General features: G+C 36.6%; 1 protein-coding gene across 15 annotated transcripts in view; it reads left to right on the top strand.

Moving 5' to 3' along the window:
* si:ch211-285f17.1 (sickle tail protein) overlaps positions 1-22,347 on the top strand; it is a 76,321-nt gene that overhangs the window by 42,445 nt on the left and 11,529 nt on the right. For 13 of the 15 annotated variants that reach the window (XM_046848628.1, XM_046848625.1, XM_046848640.1 and 10 more), the window contains 11 exons: positions 8,865-9,532; positions 11,591-11,698; positions 11,893-11,942; positions 14,234-14,391; positions 14,518-14,693; positions 17,022-17,158; positions 17,971-18,118; positions 18,703-19,093; positions 19,584-19,800; positions 20,664-20,983; positions 22,156-22,308. In XM_046848628.1, coding sequence (XP_046704584.1) covers positions 8,865-9,532; positions 11,591-11,698; positions 11,893-11,942; positions 14,234-14,391; positions 14,518-14,693; positions 17,022-17,158; positions 17,971-18,118; positions 18,703-19,093; positions 19,584-19,800; positions 20,664-20,983; positions 22,156-22,308 — 2,526 coding nt within the window. The remainder of the gene's footprint in view (positions 1-8,864; positions 9,533-11,590; positions 11,699-11,892; positions 11,943-14,233; positions 14,392-14,517; positions 14,694-17,021; positions 17,159-17,970; positions 18,119-18,702; positions 19,094-19,583; positions 19,801-20,663; positions 20,984-22,155; positions 22,309-22,347) is intronic. The other 2 variants (XM_046848627.1, XM_046848632.1) reach the window with 2 other exon arrangements.

Below are 22,347 nucleotides of genomic sequence, written 5' to 3' on the forward strand. Positions count from 1 at the left end.
AAGCTAGAACCACCATTGCTGCTTGGTGGTGTCAACTTGGTGTGAACATACAGTTCAGAGTCAGTTCAACAGCAAACAACATTTTGAGAGGAATAAATGATGGAAACAACTCGATGTTAACTCACTACAGCTCCCGTGGCCTTATTTACATGTTTTTCTTTTTTTAACGGTTTTTTAAAGGTTTCGGGCTCATGATAATCTATTAGATATCAATCAGTGTTTAACTTATATCATTCTATTAATAGTTTGGTGTGCTAAATGTAACATTAGCATTCACATAAACTGTTGATTAAGCAAAAAGTTTTGTGATAAAAATGATAAGAACATTATAACCATAATAAATCATAGTACTTTGGATACTTAAGTACATTTGAAGGGAAATACTTTTGTACTTTTACTCAATATCATCACTCAATATTACTCAAAAGTCATATTTTACCTTTTGTATCTCTTTTACACAAGTGAACACAACATGCAGTTTTTAAATGAAGGTTTTTATTATTGAGGGAAAACAAAATCCAAAACTACATGGCCCTGTGTGAAAAAGGGTTTGCCCCTAAACCTAATAACACACAACTTCCAAAAAGTTCAACTTTTGTCTTGTCAGTCCACAGTGTATTTTCCCAAAAGTCTTGGGGATCTGAGATGAGCCTTTATGTTCTTTTTCCTCAGCAGCAGTTTTCATATTGGAACTCTGTCATGCAGACCATTTTTGCCCCGTCTCTTTCTTATGATGGAGTCATGAACACTGACCTTCACTGAGGCCAGTGAGGCCTGCAGATTTTTGGATGTTGTTGTGGGGTCTTTTGTGACCTCTTGGATGAGTCGTCGCTGTGCTCTTGGGGTAACTTTGGTCAGCTGGCCACTCCTTGAAAGCTTCTCCACTGTTCCGTGATATTTGCCATTTGTGAATAATTGCTCTCACTGTGGTTCACTGGAGTCCCAAAGCTTTAGAAATGGCTTTATAACCTTTACCAGACTGATAGAGCTCAATTACTTTCTTTTTCATTTGTTTCTGGAATTCTTTGGATCTCGGCATGATGTCTAGCTTTTGATGATATTTTGGTCTACTTTACTTTGTCAGGCAGGTCCTATTAAAAAGATTTCTTGATTGTGAACAGCTAATCATGTCTTGGTGTGGTGAGAGAAATTGAACTCAGGTGTGCTAAATCACAGTTAACGGGGGCAAACCCTTTTTCACACAGGGTCATGTAGTTTTCAATTTTGTTTTCCTCAATAATAAAAACCTTAATTTAAAATCTGCATGTTGTGTTTACTTGTGTTATCTTTTACTAATATTAAAATTAGTTTGATGGATTAAAACATTAAAGTGTGACAAACGTGCAAAAAAATAAGAAATCAGCACACCACTGTATTACAGCATACGCTGGAAGCACGTTTGCACCCTAATCTGATAAAAAACATTTTAGTGTTCTGGGATTAATCAAAGGATTGGTTAAACCAGGGGCATTCAATCTTTTCCACAAAGGGCCAGTGTGGGAATGAAAACCTGCATCCACAGTGGCTCTTTGTGTAAAAAATTGGACATCACTGTCTTAAACTCTACAACCTTAGGCTATAGGGTATGTAACTTCAGCATCTCCAACCAACTGCTCTTGTATTTTCTGAAACCCACTTTGAAAGAATTATGCAATGGCTAACTAAACAAAACTCAATTTGTGCCATTTGTGTATAACATAACTTTTGTGCCACGAGTGCTGTTTGGGCTTATTCTGTTCAAGCTTCAGTTACATGATCTTGTTGCACATTAAAGCAAGTTGTAAACAGAACAGTCAAACGAAACTTTAAAGTATTTTAAAGAAAAATAATATTGAGAACAAATAGATTTAAATTTACTCACTAGTAACCATTATAACCAGTGGCGGGCCGTGCATTTGGTACCTGAGCCTTCAGTGGAGACTTACCCAAATTAATCCACCTCTTAATAACACCAGTATCACGTCACAGTTCATAATTAATATTTAAATAAAATAAAATACAACCTACTCACCTGAGATGCAGACTGGGGTTGGCCGACCTCCTCAGCATGTCTAGCTTTTCTTAAAAATATATTTTTAAGTATGTCCGAGACCAAATCAATTTATCTTCCTCTGTAGGCATAAAAAAGTCTAACTCAGATGTATTAATGTGTGCAGCACGCTAGCTGGCCCTGTGAGGCAAATATAAAATCTGATTGGTTTAAGAAACAGAGCTTTTTCTCAAGAAGACTATGGTAAAAAGCCAGCAGTACAGACTTTGAAGGCCCTGGGCAGATTAGATGGACATGGCAGCACATAGAGTCTGAAATCTGATTGGACAAAGAATCTGACATTCACATACACGTACTGGAAGCAGTGCAGCCAAGAGGAACACTACGAAATGAAGAGAATAAACTGTTTGGAATAAATTAATACAATTTCATAGAGCTATATTAGAATTTAGGTTGTAAATGTAGGTCAGTGTAGTCAGGTCTGATAGTGTTTAGGACAGCAGAGAAGGCTTTGCTGGCCCTGACCGCCCACCACTGATAACTGATAATTGACTCAAGTAAAGATTTTGTTTGAATTCGGTAAAAAAAAAATTAAAATGAACCAATTTTTATTATTGCAATAAATATTCAAGCATTGTGGCCAGAGATTTCTTGTCTTATAGTGTATTTCCCCATTATTCTTGAACGTGTGTGCAGTTGCTGTTACAATAAAAGTGTACAATTCTGTGAAATGTCATTGAGCCGCTATGTAAAAGAAAAAAAATCGATTTAAGTTTTTGCAGTTTTACTGACCCTTTATTTACATGGGCACACAAATAGACTAAACACTATGTAGATTGTAAAAGTCTACAATTGTGGACTGTGTGTGCATGATGGAATACACAGGCATGCAAGTCTGTACCCGCAGTCAACTCAGATATGTAAACGCAGGTTTAATAAGCACACCAGATTTTACCCTGCATCTGTGCAGACATGCTCATATTATGGGAATATGATTGCAATAACAGTAACTTTAGCACAGAAATAGAAGTGGAGAAATACAAGTACAGAAAGTTATTTTAAACCAGATTTAGGTGAAAACAAACCCAAACTGGTTGCATGCTTTTGAGGTAAATGTAAAGATTTTTGTGTGTTCAAAACTACAGGAGAATGGAGAAAATGGTGTGTGTGTGTGTGTGTGTGTGTGTGTGTGTGTGAGTGTGTGAGAGAGAGAGAGAGAGAGAGAGAGAGAGAGAGAGAGAGAGATATTTGTTTGTTTCCATTGGGCTATATTCAGTATTTTCAGAGACTGCAGTTGGTGTTTCAATTTGGTTTTATTTTTGTTTCAATTTGGTTTTATGCTAAGATGTGATCATAAACTGATTCTTTATACATTTTGTGTGTGTGGATCTCAGTTTGCCTGGGATATAGCATTTAAATATTGGATATTTTTTGAGAATATAATATGGTATTAATCCATAATTTAATGGTGTTAAACTATAGTGTTAATATTCCTGCTGTATTCCCTAGTACTATTTTAAAAAATTAAAGGTTGAGCCTACCTTTACTCTCAAAACAAAAGCTGGTATGGATGGTGTGGATTATGGTATGGATTCCACAAGATGTAGTAAACATTAGCATTCAGGTCTGTGATTGCATCTTGCACTTAACATAGGTTTTTCAGGTGCTGTGAATCTCATTTCCTTTTATATTTATGCCACCATTTTCCAAAAGCAACTTATAAAAGTGCCTTTTAAGTCTCTACCCACATCCAAATTTGTTCTATTGGATTTAGATTTTGTTGACCAGTTTAATGATATGTTTAAACCAGTTTGAGATGACTTTTACTTTGTGACATCAAAACAGAGGTGGGAAGTACAAACACTTATGTTACTGTACTTAAGGAGATTTTTCTGGTATTAGTACTTTACTATTTATTTTTTAGACAAATTCTTCCTTTCAATCATACACTTTTGACACATTTATCTGTTCTTTCTACATTGTACATTTTCAAAACAGGCTTGTTACTTTAGTTTTAATCTATTTCGTGAAATGTCCATTTTTTTTTCCTAATAGTGTGCCGTTTTCAGCCCATTAACCCATTTCTTCTCTTTGTGTGGCTTTTTCAATCTACAGCTGGTGTATCCTTTTCTGGATCTCACACATCATAGACTTGTGCTAGTTTACGAAGCTAACAGCGAGCAAGGCAGAAGACTACAAGTAGTACTGTAAGGCTAACAGGGAAAGGGTCTACGTTTATTTGTATAATCTCCTAATAACAAAAAAAAGATGTGTTCAGTATAATACAAAATGTAACACTTTTTACGTGCAGAACATCGTTCAAATCTAAGTTCCCACGGGAACGTATTATGTGGCGGACCGCAAGTTTGTTTAGTCTCCGCCTTGAACTTTGAGCACATTTGTATTATTATTAAACTTGAAAACATGCACAACAATGCCAGAGGTATGAAAAAAGAAACTGGAGTCAGCACACTGTCACTGTGGCTACTCACTTTGTACCAGAAATACGATTTGTAGTGCGTTGCTTTGCGCCTTTGCAAAATCACAGCAACTTCTGGTTTTATGACAGTCCCACAATATAGAATCTTTAGTGTTTGCTTCCAGAATTTCTCTTCAAAGAAAAAAATCCTGACAGTTCCGCATTTCGAGGGAGTGAATAAAAGAAGGATGGAAGGAATGATTAAAGACATTTGCCAGAGTATGCAAAAAAAATCAACATATCTACTAAAAACATGTATTGCATTAATTTGACTTATCCTATTTTATTTTTTATGGATTTTTTATCTTTATAAAATATCACCATTATTTACCACTAAACATTATTTTATATATTATTTAGCCAAGCAGGCATTTTATTTTAAATTGTTTAAAAAATGTAAACTGATGTTTACAAATGTTAATAATAATAAACTGCCTTAATAAAAAACAATAAGCAATGTTATGGTTTGCATTTCCTCTCCCTAACCGTCCTGAAATTGTACCAAACCGAGGTACGTTCTAAACCATTAATTTTGTGTACTATTACACCTCTAATTATTTATATATATAGTGGTGTGTGTATATATGAGTGACCAAAATTCCTCCACAGCGCTATAACAGACTCATTGCAAGTTATTAGTTGTTGCTACTAAGAGTGGCCTACCCAAACACTTTTTCACACAGGGCCATGTAGTTTTGGATTTTGTTTTCCCTCGTTAATTAAAACCTTCATTTAAAAACTGCATGTTGTGTTCACTTGTGTTATCTTTTACTAATATTTAAATTAGTTTGATGATCTGAAACATTAAAGTGTGACAAACATGCAAAAAAAGAAGAAATCAGTGTGTATGTATGTATGGTGTGTGTGTGTATGTATGTATGTATGTGTGTGTGTGTGTGTGTGTGTGTGTGTGTGTGTGTGTGTGTGTGTGTGTATATATATATATATATATATATATTAGGCAATATATGGTAAATTCTACTGGGTGTAGATTTTTATTTTGTCTCTTTTTATAGTATTAAATACTGTGTGTGTGCGTGCACACACATTTGCCTTATTATATTACTTTGTTTGACACACCCAGCTTTTTCTCAGGTTAAAGTATTACCCTCTGTCCCCTAGGACAAATTTATGTACCTTTAATCCAGGTCACCTTTATTTTTGAGGTTTTTCTGACGTATTTCCACAAGATTTTATAAAAAAAAAAAAAAAAAAGGATAACATACACTGGTTTTAAAAAGATGCTAAATGTTCAACTCCTGTCCCCTCCTTTACTTTGCTGTAAACTTCCCAATGAGCCTCGACATTTGTCTAGGAAAAAAATGCAATTGTACAATTTATTTTAAAATAGATATTTCATTGTGATTATCAATGAAGTAGACACCTAAAATAGAAAAATTTCACCAATTGAAAGCGTGTGTGTGTATGTGACTAACTAAACTAAATGCACTTATTACATTATTATGTGGGTAAAAATATATTTGGATAAAAATACAAATGTTAAAAGGAACTTTGGTACTCACATCAAGTAATATTGGGCATTTAAACAAGTTATTGTTAATGATTTGCTAAGTGTAGTTGAGTTTGTGCTCTGCTTTGTTAGAACTAAAGTGAAAAGAGACATGGGCCTCACCTGTGCTGGGTGTGGTTTTGGTTGGGCATCTGACTCAGTGCTGTAAAAAGCCTTGATTGTTAGAAACGAGAGTAGCACAATGAGTAATTGACTGTTTGACCTTTCAAAGAATGTCAGGGAAAAAGCTGCAGATCAAAAAGAGTTTCAGTTTGTTTTTGTATTTGGTTGGTAAATGGATAAATGGATGTGAAGTATAAAAGGTTCTGCCTTTTTATTTACATTTAAGCACATGTCTTTATGATTGTGTTAAAAGAAGTGACCGTGTCATGGTACCCCTTTTCTGTGACAATGCGTTTAACATTATTTCCAGGTGCATCATTACATGAAGTTTCACTCACATCACTCAGATTTAATATATATTTTAAATTATTTGGTAAATATTAAAAAGCCCAATACTTGACTAAACAGTATTATCTATCATATGTCTAAGATTTTCATCAACATTACCTGGATTTGTTTAAATGGGAAAGAATACTTAGATAATCCAGTACAAGGAGCATTTCTTGCAAGAACACAGACAGGCCGAGCTGCATTCCAGCTTGTTTCATTTTCACTTCTTAAGACCTTTTGCCACTTTCACTGCTGACATGGTTATTCCTGTTGGTCCTCATTGCTGAGGTAACAGGAGGGAAACTATAGACTCACACTAAAGTGGTTTTCTAAAGGTGGTAGTGTCAGCATGGGTTCTTTGTGTCTGCTGCCTGTGCCAGTCTGAAGGAGCATTATTTATGTAATTTTCCTGCCCAGGATTCATCCCAGTCTTTCTTGTTTTCTCTCTCTCTCTCTCTCTCTCTCTCTCTCTCTCTCTCTCTCTCTCTCATGCAGTATTTACAGTTTACAAAAGGTTTAATTTAATAATAGTAATAAGAAGGTTTAAAAAAAATAAAATAAAATTGTTTGTTTTATTATCCAAAAGTTTTTCAGCATTTTCTGCAGGTTTACAGTATGATGTTATTTTGTGCTTGATGGGTCTCGTTGCACTGGTTAATTTCCTCTTCACAGACTTCACTTGGCGAGGTTAACAAACAAACTTGCTAAGTTGCTAAGAGATTAGAGAGTGCAGAAGTTTGTTTTGATTGGCATTAGATGAAAATCTTTTCAATGGGATGTGAAGTAGGGAAGATGTTTCCCTAATTTGTCTATAAGTAGGGTATGTTATAAGGTTTTGTTTGGTGCAGTCCTCTTTCTACTTCATTTTGCGTTCAGTGAGGGCACACAAAATAGGATCTTCTTTTGTCCTCCTGTCTCTATGGCTACGTTGTGCTCACTGAGTCTGGTCTGAATTATGGCTTAGGGTTGGCCACTGTGCTCGGGTATTCTGATTTTTATATTCTTGTTTTAGAGACGAGCTCAGGGCTTTATGATTGAGGAAGTTTTTTTTTATGTCAGCGTGGCATTTGATAGCTTTTTATTTTAATTATTAGTAGGCCCCTATTTTGCTCTGTAGGCATTCCTTAGAGTCTTGGTGTACTTCTAGTATGTGTTTTAAATATTTCTGGCTACAGAATCTCTAGTGGGTGTTTGTCCTGTTTAATAAACGTTTGGTTTGTGAGTGGCGCACCAGTGTTAGCAGCACCAAATCCTCATAAGACAGGACTCATTTGACTTCAGTATGTAGAAAAATAACACTAAGTGCTGCAGACTATTCATAGTTATTCATAATTCATCATCTGTGAGGGAGGAAGTATGTGTGTTTGTTACCTGTTTAACTGTGATTTAATTACATTTTTTTGCAGAGCTCTTTTTACAATTGACATTGTCTCAGATCAGCTTTATACAGATAAAGCATTAAGTTTATTTCATATAAGGTAGTTCTTTATAATTCTTTATCCCTGATGTGTGAACCAGTGGCAACTGTGGCAAGGAAAAACTCCCTTAGATGGTATGAGGAAGAAACCTTGAGAGAAACCAGACTTTAAAGGGAAACCATCCTCATCCGAATGTCCATTCATTGCAGTCCTGGCTGATTGCTGGCCTTAATTAGTGACCTCTGTAAGTGGACATCTGAATAATTAAGAAAATACTGGAAATAATGAGTCCCAGCCCAGGAACAGGTACTTGGCATTGAGGCTTGCCCATTTACTGTTGTTTTATCAGTTTGGTAAATGTCCCAAGTGGAAGCCAGATATTGTACTTCTACCTGTCCAATCACGACTTCTTTGAGTTTGTTGTAAGCCTGCTTCAGCATTCCTAAGATAGCACTCAGACACTGAATGTACTGGCTTGTTGCTATGAATAATATTATATAAATAGGGTGAAGTATAGGCAGCTTGTGGACAGAGGACTTTGTCAATGGATCACTAATGTTGTCAGGGCTAGTGACAATATAAAATGAAGGTGTATGAATTGGTGTTGCCAATATACATTTGTCAAATTCAGTGTTGGATGTGAGTCACTGGGTTCATCATCAGTTTTAGATACTCACTGACATTTTCAAAAGTCCACACAGAGCTCACAAACTATCTGTCTTGAAAACCAAAGCTACATGCCTGAACCAGTTATTGTTGGACTCCTTTATTACCCCCACAATCACTAGCTCCCCTTGGCTTTTGACTTTTTGACTTTTACTTTGTACAAGATCATTATTAATGTTTTCATGAGCAATGAAAAGCATTGAGGTATTATTTTGGATGAATCTATGCTAAAGATATCATGAGAGTTATACCCTGCACAAGATTGAGACTATTCTATATACTTGTGTTACATGGGAAAGTAGTATTTCATGTCATGTTTTAAATATACAATTTTTTGTATTCCCACAGATGAACAGGGAGGTGATGTACACAAGTCGAGATGCTCCTCTGATGCGTCAGACAAGTAACAGTCCGTCTATGCCCTCTAGTCCCCATTCAATAACGTCTTTGCCTTCACGGATCCCTTTTGGCCCCCGCTCATCTGGAGGAGGAGCCACCATGCCTCGTGAGAGACCAGGCCACCCACTGGCCACACCCACACGCTCAGCTTCACCATGCTCCAGTGCCATCCTTGAACGGCGTGATGTCAAGCCAGATGAAGATGTCTCTGCTAAAAGCATGGGGAGGGGTGGAGAGGGAATGTACAACGATACCTTTCTGATACATCATCATGCTCCACTCTCAGAAACACTGGACCAAGGCTACCATCGTGGTTCTCTCCGTGCTTATGGTGTTCCTGCAATGACTATGGAGCCGACAGAGCACCACTCAGTGTTTCGTCAGAAAAGCTGGAAAACTCCACCCCCATCACCACACAGAATGGGTGAGATGAGAATAATTGACATCCAGGCAAGCCAGTCTCAAGGAACTCTGGGTCTTGAAAGATCTTCACCAGTGAGACAATCGTTGAGAAAGGAAGGGCCTACTGTTGATAAGGGCAAGAATGCACTGGGGTCTCCAGTAACCTCTGATCATGGTCATGGTCCTTTGGCACCGCCCAGTGAACCTCCAACACAGTAAGTGTGCTTTGGGGAGAAAGCACCTGTGAAGATATAACCAAATATCTCCTTAACATCATCATGCAAATGCATGCTAACCCTGAATGAATGCTCTAACTCAATATATTATTTCACCACAAACTGCAGAGGGTAATTGGCTGTTTATACTGGTTCACTGAAAATTATATTGATCTGTCTTGTAATCAGTCTAATGAAGTGTTAAGGCCCTTTTTATTTAGAAATTGTAAAAAAACCATTTTGAATAGTTTGAATTTTCAATATTAAAGTTATAGCCAAAATTGATAGAATTTAATGCTGTTTAAAACTTTTACATTTTTAAGGCATTTGAGTCTATACACAACAATTGTCAGCAATACTATGATACACTAGATGGCCAGAAGTTTTTTTGGATAATTGGATAATCCAGATTTGGTTAACTCCTTTCTGTATAACTTTCTATTCTTCTTGGAAGACTTTTAAAACATTCTGAATAATGCCTTTATTGATGTAAGCATACGGTCAGGGAGTGTTGGCTGAGGGAGGTCTAGGGCAAAGAGGTTGGGGTGAGAGGTGTGTGATTCTATTTCACCCCAAAGGTATGCATTGTGGTTAAAATCAGGGCCACACTGTAAAAAGAAAATGTAATGCTATAGCACACAGTAAGTTTTCTAAGTTAATGTGTTGTAATGATCTGAACAGCTTTTATAAGGTGTAAATTGTGATTGCTAGATGACTGGGTCAGAGCATCTCCATGTGGCAGTTCTTGTGTGGGTATTCCTGGTATGCAGTGTTTAGTATCTACTAAAGTGGTCCAATGAAGGTAACCAGAGAACTGCTATCAAGTGATAGTAACATGAGCTTCAGAACTGGGTCATTAATCAGTAGAAGAAGGTGACATGAAGTGGTGGTACCTGGTTTATTTTTCCTCATTTGGAAAGCTTTGTGTTGCTCACTTATCATGCACTATGAAAGACTGGCGGAAGCAATATGATTCTCTGCTCGATGTTCTGGTGAAAAACCTTGTCTGCTGGGATTCATATTGATGTTATTTTCACATGTTACAAATTTCTGAACAGAACCTACTGTAAAGCTGCAGACTAGGAATACTTCGTCAGTGATATTCCATAACAGCAGTGACCCCTTTCAGCAGAATATTGTGCAGTGCCCTGTTGCAACAATTGTTTATAAATGTTGTGTCCTCTTTTTGGGCATATAATGTTGCTGAACCAAGACCTGACGAACTGCTGCAACCCCAGATCATAACACTTGCCTCACAGACTTGAAGGCTTTATTATAAGCACTAGGCACTATTCATTTGCCGATCTTCTTACCCTGATGAACCCATCATTCTGAAGAGGGGAAAATCTGGATTTAAATCTGGTGATGCAGCCATTGGTGTTCATGTAAAAAAAAAAACAAAAAAAACACAAAGGAAGTGGAGAGGACACCTCCCTGAGAAGCACCACTGTTTATGACAAGGGCTTAACTGCTCGTTTTCCCAATTTCATTATCTGTGGCCTATCTTTTAGGGAGTACAGGACCAATACATTGCGTTGTTTTAAAAAGATATCCCTAGTACCATGATAGACTTACTATTGTGGTGAGGTCATTGTTATACAATTACAATCAATATACATTTTCACATGCACAAACAAATTAAATAGACAAATAAATTAAATACAGTAAAATTTTAAATTGCACCACTGTACCAGAGTTCATTAGCATTGGAACTCATACTGAGGTGTGCACAGGCTCTTTTAACACACAAAGTATCCTGCACATATCTTTTAACCAATGATATAAGTAATGATCAGATAGGATGGTTTCATATGAAAAAGATTGATAGAATCAAGTAAATCAAACAGATCCAGACAAATGCTTTAGTGGGATTCAGGCCACAGTAAATTTGCCCAGTGTTGAGAAACAACATAGTAACTAAATAATGTAATGCTTGCATTACAGCTGATCTTGCAGTTGTCTTACTATACTTTTTTATTACTGTTGTAACCTGTTATGCATGTGCGCACACACGGTTAGCAGTGAGCATGTGCATCTGTGTTTGCTGTCTCTCTGCAGACAGAGAATGAGAGCTATGGAGGAGCAGATAGCCAGTCTGAGTGGCCTTGTGCATCATGCATTACTAATGGATTCCAGCATTAAAAGAAGTGACAGGGAGCATGTCAGGTAAGCAGGGCAATCTGAGAGGTGTAGTCTAGTATCAGTAGGTTGCATAACTGCTAACTGTCAGCATGGCCTGGCTGCTCACACTAACTCATTAAACTAGTTTGCTTGTTCTAATGTAACTTACTGGTATATCATGGCTACAGTATTGTTTGTCTTTGTGCTTGTTATATGCTGTTTATTTCCTGTTATTTCAGTGATCAATCCATGAAGTCGGGATCACCTATTTACATCACATCTAGAGCAGGTTAGATCTGGTTTTCTAGTTTTTGAATTTCCTCTTTCACCTTGCCTGTATTCTTGTTTTAGTTAGATTCTTTGTCTGGCTAAATGTGAACTGTATGTGACAGTGATGCACATTAAAATGCAGAACCAACCATTATCTCATACAAAAATGTAGTGTGTTCTCCCATTTGCTTCATGACACAGAGTTAGTTACCAAATAAACCTGTTCACACAGTTACACTTTCACTCTCGCACAAGTATGTGCTGCTACATTATGACTCATAATGAATCTATTGGGTTCAAATAGGTTCAAATATTTGTTTCAACTTTTAACACAGTTTTAGGTATATTATATTTAACAATTTAATGCACATGCGTCTGTATAGGTACAGTGGTATGCAATAATACTGTCCTTGTTACATTACATTACACATTACACTATTTTTCAGGTTATTAGATTGTATTCAGACTGTTGCTATAGCAAATTTTAAAGGTTTTATGATAATCAGTTGCTATTAACATTTAAAGTGTCGCGCATCTCTATATAAATACACCTGTTACTGACATGCCATCCAACAGCAAAAATAAGTGAGTGGCCATGGTAAAAAGAGCAGTAGTAAGAGAAGCAGCCAAGAGTTCAAGTGTAACTCTGGTTGAGGTGGAGAAATCTACAGCTCAGACTGGAGAAGCTTTTTACAGGAAAACCATAGTCCTGGCTATCCACAAAGCTGGGCCTAATGCAAGACTGGAGAGCCTTATGAAATTTCATGCTGGAGACTTATAAAGTTTATCTCTTCTGATGAGTCCAATATAGAATATGTTGGACTTTGCATATAGCACTTCTTTTGGGATCATCGTCTTTTGTATTTATTTATTTTTTTAATATAATTTTTATAAATTGATACCTTTCAAACTATAGTTCTCTAACAAAATCTGTGTGTGTATTTGGTTTTAGTTGTACACAATTGTTTTATTTTATGTAGCTTCATTATTTAATATTTAAATTAAGTTGATTTCTTACACTGTAAGTTGAAAGTGGATAGGCTTGATGGATGGTGAATATGTACTGTATATGTACAATGTAATTCTAATATTGATTCAAAATAAATATAATAGTTTTATTGATTTAGACTTAGCCTTGATAAAATCACATTCTTATTCTATTATGTATTTTTGGATGTATTTCTATAAGTGTATTGGAGGTTTAATAATAAATACTTTGAATAACTTGGAACAAATCAATAGCATATTAGCTTTTTAGGTAGCAGCAAAGCAGCATTTTCAAGGTGATCAGGACATAATGGTGTTCAATACTTTCAAGTAACAATTTTTTTACTTCTAAATCCATACAGTGTAGTCTCTTTTTTTCCACATTTAAAAAATTGTACAAACCATGAACATTTATTGTGATCATCATTACTTGCTGTAAAAATACAGTTACAATCCTGTTGGATAACATTTATCTTACCAGAAGATAATCAGATAATTATAAATTAGACTGATCAACAATTAAAAAAAAATATATATATATTGTCCACTATCCACTAAGCAGCACAGTGCATGAATTAAAACAGAAACAGGCCAAAAGCTTCAATTAAATTTCATGATGGAAGAAGATCCGTCCATCCACTGTGTAGCTTGATGTTTTGTTAATGCTAAGATTTGTTTCTTCTTACTACAGTTTTCAATTATCATTTGTATGTGTTACTGTATCCTTCCTAAAAACTTTACCAATGTGGCAATTTTCCTATGACCAGCAAGGCATTTCTACCGACAGAGCTGTCATTTAATCAAGGTCTTACTCAAACATTTCACTGCAAACAACAGCCGTACATGCCATGTTTGCCAGAAGTATGTGGATAGCTGACTATCACACATCTATGCGAGTCCTCCTGAAACTGAACAAATCTGTTCCAGCATGACAGTGACTTTGTGCAAAAATTCAGGTCCATAAAGAAATGGCTTGTCAGGGTTAGTAAAATAATTTGGGTGGTCTGCACAGAGTTCTGAATTCAATGCCTCTGAACATGTGGGATGCTGACTGTGCAACAGGCCATCTTGCTCAACATGCTCAATACCTCACTAAAGCCCTTGTGGCTTAATTAACACAAATCTTTAGACACATTACAAAATCAAGTCCAGAAGCCTTCTTACAACAATAGAGGCTTTTATAAAGGCAAAAGTGAAGACTAGCTTTGGAATGTGATGTTCAGCAAGGACACGTTAAGATGACAGTCAAGTTTCTACAAATGTATAGTTTATTTGTGTCTTGCAAAAAGGTCCCTGATGTTTTTTAAATCTGTGTTTGATCAGGAGGTTCTTCTCCAGTGCTTGGAACCAAAGTTACACCAGAGAGTAACTTCGTCACAACTCATTCTATTAGTACCATCCCTCTCGAGGTGAACCTCCTACATTTCAGGAAGAACGTCTCTGGATTACGCATTCAGTTACAACAGCTAAGACAACTCCAGGTACAGTAAATAAGTGGGCCAGTCATTTTGTTCACAGAAACTGTGTGACTTAACATGCAGTATGGAACATGCACCTGTTCTATTTGTGTTATGGTGTCCGTATCTGTGTGGGTGTGCCTTTTGCAGTTGCAGAATCAGGAGTGTATGCGTGCTCAGATTAAAAAGGTGGAGCATGAGATCAGTGCAAGGCTGGCTGAAGCGTTGAGACTACAAGAGGATTCTGCACAAAGGCAACGAGCTCTGGTGGAGGAAGAGAGACACAAATATCTCAGCATGGAAGAAACAGTTCTGTCTCAGTTAAGGTGAGGCACAGAGTTCTGTTCACTGTTCTCTGTACACTGCTTTCAAAGAAGGAAAACTGTAGACAAATTAGGATTAGGATACATAGGATAGAAGTTAGGAAGTTTTGTCACATGACGTGAATTGCAGTGATGCTGAAAGGAAGGTGACTGCACACATCACAATACATAATCAAGTGGAGCTGAATTCAATCAATAGAAATTGGTATACAGTTAATCTCATATGGAAATAACCAAATGCGAAGTCAGTCACTATTTATTTTTAATCAGAGATGGCCTTCCAGAAATGTATGATTTAAGATGATACTAATGATATAAGTTAGTTACTTGACATACCTTTACCTCAATTATAACAAATCAGAATATAGAAGAAGAGCCTTTGTCACATATACATTACAGTGCAGTGAAATTATTTTCTTTGCATACCCCAACTTGTTTGGAAGCTGGGGTCAGAGTGCAGGGACAGCTATGATGCAACACCTCTCGAGAACACAGGATTAAGGGCCTTAGAGTGGCAGCTTGGCGATACTTGAACCCCGACCTTCCGATCAGTAACCCAGAGCCTTAACCACTGAGCTACCACCCCCTAAATGAAATCAGTTTGAAACATGGTTGATGTCCATATTTATTTATTTATTTATAATTTTTTTAAGCTTTGAACTGATCCTACAAGACTGATGCAGGTATCATATAATATATGCTTATAATCACTAGTTTAGCATTGTACAATGGAGACAGCACTTAATACTCTTTCAAACTTTGCCATTCATATTATCTTCTGACTGAGTTTATTATACAAATCCCAATTCATACATTTCATATATCTTCGATAGGCCTCCTGCCAGTGCAACTCAAACTATAAATACCTGTTACTATTGGTTCTTTATATGTAAAATTTTTTCTTTTGTGCATGTTTCTGGATAACTTTTATACACAAATTGCAGAAAATAAACTGAAAAGCAAAGCAATGACACCAAGTACCATATACCATAACTGATTGGATAGATTTGAGGGACAGGGGAACCTGTGTACATTTTCTTTATTTAAAAATGTAAAAACGGTATAAAGACACTTTTAGCTCTAATCTCCTATGTCAGGCCTTACAAAGGAATAAGCCAATGTTTAATTATGAGAGAGGTGTAACACACTAAGATTAAAGTGCAGCACATGTATAAACTTATAGAAGTCATGGATAAGCCATGTTGAAAGGATTCAAACTTGTAATAAATTGCTTCACCACACTTCCAGATTTTGATATTGATTTACATTTCTTTTGTGTGACCGAAACACACAGAACAGAATTACCTGGACTCACTCAGAAATTAATGGGGAAAAACTGCTTTGCAATGCCTGTTTGAATGCACAGGCCAGTGAGGAATTTAGCATGAACACTCATCTGCATGAGCAAACGTATACAACTTCGCTTTTATACATGAGCACTGACCAGCATGCAGATGTCCTGTGAAGTTTTAAGTTCAGAAGCTAAAAAAAAGCTTGCAAATATCGATTAACCTGAATGTGAGCGCCCTCTCTTTTATTTTTATATCTTTTATATGTCCTCCAGAATAAAAACAACTTTGCAATTTGACTCTGAATATCTGCATGTGTAAAACATTTGCTAAGTCCATTTTTAAGTTCACTCCTTGAGTATTGTCTTCTACCTGCTAAATCTAAATGATCAGAGTGTTCTTCAAATGTATGCTAAATCATACTGCAGCAAAGTTTATGTAGACAGTGCAACAGTGATAAATGTTCCTCAGAGTAAAATTTTCATTTGTGACATGAAAGATGCATTGCAGTTGATGCAGAGCGTATATAAAGAAAGTTATGTCTTTTAAATATCATAGAATCAATTGGTTGATGAAATACATTAGCTGTAATATAGGAAGCTGTTTCCTGTAAGAAACTTTTCTGTTCATCTTATCTGATGAAGTCAGTGCTGGAGTTTCTTTAGGGGGTTTGTGTCTGTCTTATTGTGCACTTTCTTTTGGCTCATATTATGTTGCTAGGGCATGGGTGATCAATGTATAGCAATGCAACTGAATTCATGCATAAAATGTTCTCCTGGGATTTACTTCTATTTTTTTTATGTAAACAACACTCATCTAAATCTTATAAGATTTTACGTCTTTAAGTACACTTTAAAGAGGAATTCCTAGATGCATACCTGCCAAAGTTTTTTTTTTTTTTTTTTTTTTTTAGAATTTTAATAATAAAATAAATTTTAAAAATGTAGGGGGTGATATTTCTCTAGATGTGAGGTATTTCTCTGTGCAGTGTTGAGAATTTCATACTCATATTGTACAATCACAGTTATAAACATGTGTGCAGGGATCTGGAGCAATATGTCAAGTCTGTGAGAAGGGACTCAAACTCAGCCACAGCTTTGAAACCAATCACAATGAAGGAAGTAGAAGAAGGAGCAGTGGGCCTGAGGAAGGTTGGGGAAAGTCTGGCAGTACTCAAAGGTACAATTTCTTGAAAATGAGGATACAGTATGCTTCAGGGCTTTCTAAAATATTGCATACTCTAAAAGAGAGAGATGTAACAAGTAAAAATCAGGCTGGTTAAAAATTCATGAATTTGGTTCTTTGATGATTTCTTGGTTTACCCTTGATGAAATATGTCCTAACAAATGGTCTAGGTCCTCTGGCAAAAAAAAACTACCCCAAAAAATAAAGCACACCCACCATATTTAATCATGGCCATTAGGTACATTTCTATATCACTATGTCTCACTGTGCACCAAAATTACTACTGGTGTTGATTACAAAAAGCTCTGTTTTGGTTTCTAAAGAACGTAATGTAATGAGGATGGTTATATGTATAACCCTGTGAAACAGGAGGTAATTTTTGAACAATTTCCTCTCTCTATGATTTCCTGTCATGAGTTGTACTCATGAATTCATAGGTGTATCATAATTGAACCACACATATTTAATAAATACTGTACTGTGCAAAAAACATTAGATTTGTTGTTTCAGCAAGGGAAATGCCATACATATTATTTCTCGGTCTCTTTAGTACAATCAGCAAAAAAAAAGGAAATGTGTATGCAGTTTCTATAGGCAAAAGTTGGAAATATTTAGTATTCAGCAATAGCAGGAACCTGGCTCTCATAAACCTGAATAGAATAAAACCCAAATTAATGTCATTGCTAACACCTGAATTTGTCCTGCTATTTCTTGTGGGAATGACTATAAATGGCTATAAAAAAGAGTCTATTAAAATAGGTTTGTGCATGACATGTTGAAGCTTTACATACACATGTATTAATCAGGAGAGTTCCCAGCATTGCAAGGGCGAATGCGGGCTGTGCTCCGAGTGGAGGTGGAAGCTGTGAAGTTTCTCAAAGAGGAACCACATAAACTGGACAGCATGCTGAGAAGAGTCAAATCACTCACTGAAACTCTGAGCACTTTGAGAAGGTACACTTGTGTTTGTCTGTGTGAAACTGTGGATCTGATATAATGATATTAGATACACTATATGGCCAAAAGGTTGTGGATATCCGACCTGATCAAATGGCAGATTTTTGTGGAAACTGTGTTTGCAATAATCATTTCACAGCCTGGATTGTGAATGTGCAATCAATTAAAATGCAATGCAAGAAATATCAATTTAAGTGTAACAATGTTATTAACCTGGTAGAATTAGTGTGCACCCATGTTTAGTTAAGGCAGCTTAGAATGTAGCATTTAATCTATTGGGGTCAACACTCTTTTAGTTCATCACTTTTTGATTTTTTTTTTTTTTTTTTTTAGAAGTTAGGGAAAAAAGGATCTTGCTTTGTATATATTATACATTAGAAGAAACATACAGTATAGGTTAAAGATCTGGTACACAAGTTTTAATGAGGAAATTAATGCAATTAGTTCAATATCTTGAAGAGTAAAACATTTTAATTGGGGACTTGATGTGGTTGTAATGTTATCTACAGGGTTTGTTTAATTGTTAAGAGATATAGTGTGTGTTTTATTTTTTTATTTTTTTATTTTGGTGGATTCTGTAGGTGTGCCACAGAGGGTTTACTGAAATCTTCTGATGTTGTGGATGAGACAGAGCCAACATCTCCTGATAATATCCACAGTACAGTCACTCAGCTCGAGCCTCAAAAATTTTCTATGAGTTCAGAGATTGCTAACTCCCAGCCTTTGCTACCGCCCTGTACCAGCTCTTTCTCACTCACTCCGGAGTTGCCTACAAAGTCGATCAGCAAGACAAGCCATGTTGAGATATGCAGCTCAGCTCTGCCAGAACTCACAACATCATTGAGCAGCAGCAGTGAAGTGGCTCTTAGCACTGCTCGCTGTAATGGATCTTCCATGAGTGGAGCTTCGAGCCTATTTATTGAGGAGATTATCAGTCAAAGCAAGGGCAAAAACAGAGCCCCGTCTATTGCAGTGAGTATGTCCAATAAGCAGCAAATTTCATTGTAAGTAACGGGAGTATGTAAGCAAAAATCCAATCCAGTCCAGTCTGTTGTACAAAGCCGTTTGTGGGCAAATATTTAGAACTTAACAAGTTGTCAAAGTTTAAAAGTACTTTTTGTTGGTAAGAGTGACTGACTGTTTCCTGTGGTGAAGATTCAAATGCCATTAGGGGATTCTAAAATATAGTCATATAATTAACATTTTAGACAAAAAGGCCTAAAGGTTTTTGTTTCTTTGAAGATGCTTTGTGACTGTCCATTATTTAAAGCATTATACAACAAAAAATTATCATATTTTCCGGACTATAAGCTACTTTTTCCCCACGCTTTGAAACCCGCTGCTTAAACAATGAAGCGGCTAATTTATGGATTTTTCCGGGGGTTTTCCCAGTTTCACGAGCTTCAAACCAAAAATTTTTTTAAATGTTTCGTCTTTTGTCTGTCCCTCTTTCTCTGTCCAGGCAGCTGAAAAAGAATGGGAAGAAAAGAGACAAAATATGCATCATTATGATGGGTTTGAGTTTGAAAAGATGCTGCAGGAAGCAGAAGCCAATATGCTGAAAGGAACACCAAGTGTTGATGTTGAGGATAGCATTATGCCAAGCCCTGCTGCAGCCCCACCTTGTGCTACAGAGGACCGAGTGGAGCAACCCAAGCCTTCTGCACCCTCAGTAAAAGGTCAGACATCATGTTCTGTGACACCTTGTTTAAAATGTTCAAATTTAAAATTAATTTTTATAATGAGAAATATATTGACATTTTGGAATGAAAGTTGTTTCTTCTTGCAAGCATGAACCCTGTTAGTGTTATTATTTAAGAAACTAATTGCTCTAAAGGGCTTCTCTCGGTTTGAGCCATGGCAATTTTGAAGCTGAGTAAAGGTGTGAAATCTTTTGAAGCCATTGGAAGCATCAGGCATAGCTTATACAGCAAATTATAATGTCCTGAAAAAGAAAGAAACCACTGATGTCATGACAACAATACATTGAACAGTTAGGACAATAAAACCCCACCATTTAAAGACAGAAATGCTGTGAGAGCTGTGAAGAAAAGCCCAAAACGTGACCCTGTTTTTTTCAGTAACATAAACCACCTCCCCAGGGCAGGAACCAAGGTATTACATTTCTTCGTTTGAAGATGACTTTAAACGCAGAATTATAGGTCATGTTACAACATGCAGAGATCAGCAGCAGCATGAATTGGAAGGCTATTAACAAAGAAACATAGAGGAGAGTCAAACAAAAATATCTGGTAACAAAGTGTTAGGAAAGAAAGCATCTGCTCATGTTCCAAAGCGTTCAAGCTCATCAGTAAAGCATGATGTGGCTGTTTCTTTACATTTAGGCTGCCCGTGTCAATCCCGGGCTTAAACACAACTTTCATCTCATGAAAAGGAAATCTGGTTTCTTATCTAGGTTTTCCTCATTGGAATATATGATTCATTTTTTTTGTCAGCTTTTGAGGTTACATTTTCCTACAGTCCTAAACCTTAATGTACCTACATCCTGTACTAAATTATGATTGTATTGATTGTGTTGCAGAGGACAAGCAGCCTGACATGCCCAGTTCTCAGAAGTCTACTAAAACTGATAAAGCTCTAAAACCCAAGCTTGAAAAGGCACCTAAAGCAGCAGCAGTGTTGAGTAAACCTGTAAAACCCAACCTGTCAGTAAAAACAAGTTCGGATAGAGAAGCAAAGTCTCAGGACAAAACCAGCAAAACAAGTCAGAGCTCAGAGAAGGCCAACAAATCTCCGCCTCCACCTCCCCCACGCAGGAACTACATCAACAGCATGGGAGTCGCCACCACCCGCTCAGGAGAGGTCGTATACACCTGCAAGAAGGAGTCTGGATCTGCACAGGTTTTGTTTGTTTATGTGCATGTGTGCCCTGGTTTATATTCTGGTGTCAGAATATTTGTGAACTGTAAAGGCATCATACATGATGACCTGACCTTCATCTTGATATCCCAAGATAGGAAAAAAGTGGCGATAGATTTGAGAGCATGTTTGCATATCTGTTTGCAATGAAAGAGTGCATAGAACCAATTACTCCCACAGAACATAGCCTTGAGTTCCTCTATAACTACATTTTCTTGTATTTGTGGAAATGCAGTGGTGGACAGTAACAAAGTAAATGCAGTAGTTACAGTACTTAAGCAGTCTTTTGCACTACTTAAGCAGTCTTTTGCACTTTGCTGAAATATTTCCATTTAGGAAGACTTTTACTTCACTACATATTACACTACATAAGTAAAATGTCTTCTGCAAAATCAGTTGTTCCTTTTTATTTATAAGTGGATAAAAATGTAACTGGTCAAACGCGCAGCAAATCACCAATCAGTGTAGTTTTGAACTTGATTTGATTGTCGTTCGGAAGTATTCACTTATCATGAACATACAGTTCAGCTTGCCGCAACACCCGTGGCTTTATTTGCACAATATTTTTAAGTAGTTGATCAAGCAGTAGTGCTTATGATCATTTTGAAAGATATCAATCAGTGTTTGACTCATTAATAAGATTCTATTAATAGATTGGTGTGATAAGAGTAGCATTAGACATGTTCATGTTTCTCTTTACGTACACATAAGTCACACCAGTGAGAAAAGGGGGAAAAAAAAAAAAAGCATTTTGAATACATTGTGATTTAAACTATACAAGGCTTTACATCTGACTTATGTGTCATTTGTTGGCACTTATGCATGTATACATAGACAGAAACAGACATCACTGCAGTGTTACGGTAGGTGGAACGTGACCAAGTAACAGCCACGAGAATACTCAGACCCCAGGTCTTCAGCAGAATATCGTCCATTCTGGTACTTTTGGCAGTTGACAATTGTCAGCACAAGCACTCTGACCCATTATAAACATTTTCATTTACATCTGCTAAATGCCGTAAATGTAAATGTTATAAACTACAAAGCCCCATACGCAGAAAGCTTGACACAGCCAGCATTAACATTTTTTGGCTTTGTGTTGCACTCTTAAATTGACAAAATGGTTAATTAAAGAATATTGTTTTACTCAATAGGAGGGTGAATTTGAGACTCCAGTGCAGACACCTCAGAACAAACCAAAGGGCTCTCCAGAGGTGATGCCCAAGCTTGGCACTCCTCTTCCTGTTACAGCTCCTGCCATTCTGGAAGAGGAGGATGATGGGGAGAAGATCATGGCAGAACTGCAGGTGGGAGATATATGAATTTTATACCTACCAAAAGTGGTT

The sequence above is a fragment of the Silurus meridionalis genome, chromosome 4, assembly GCF_014805685.1.
Source record: "Silurus meridionalis isolate SWU-2019-XX chromosome 4, ASM1480568v1, whole genome shotgun sequence".
In the NCBI taxonomy this organism is placed as follows: Eukaryota; Metazoa; Chordata; class Actinopteri; order Siluriformes; family Siluridae; genus Silurus; species Silurus meridionalis.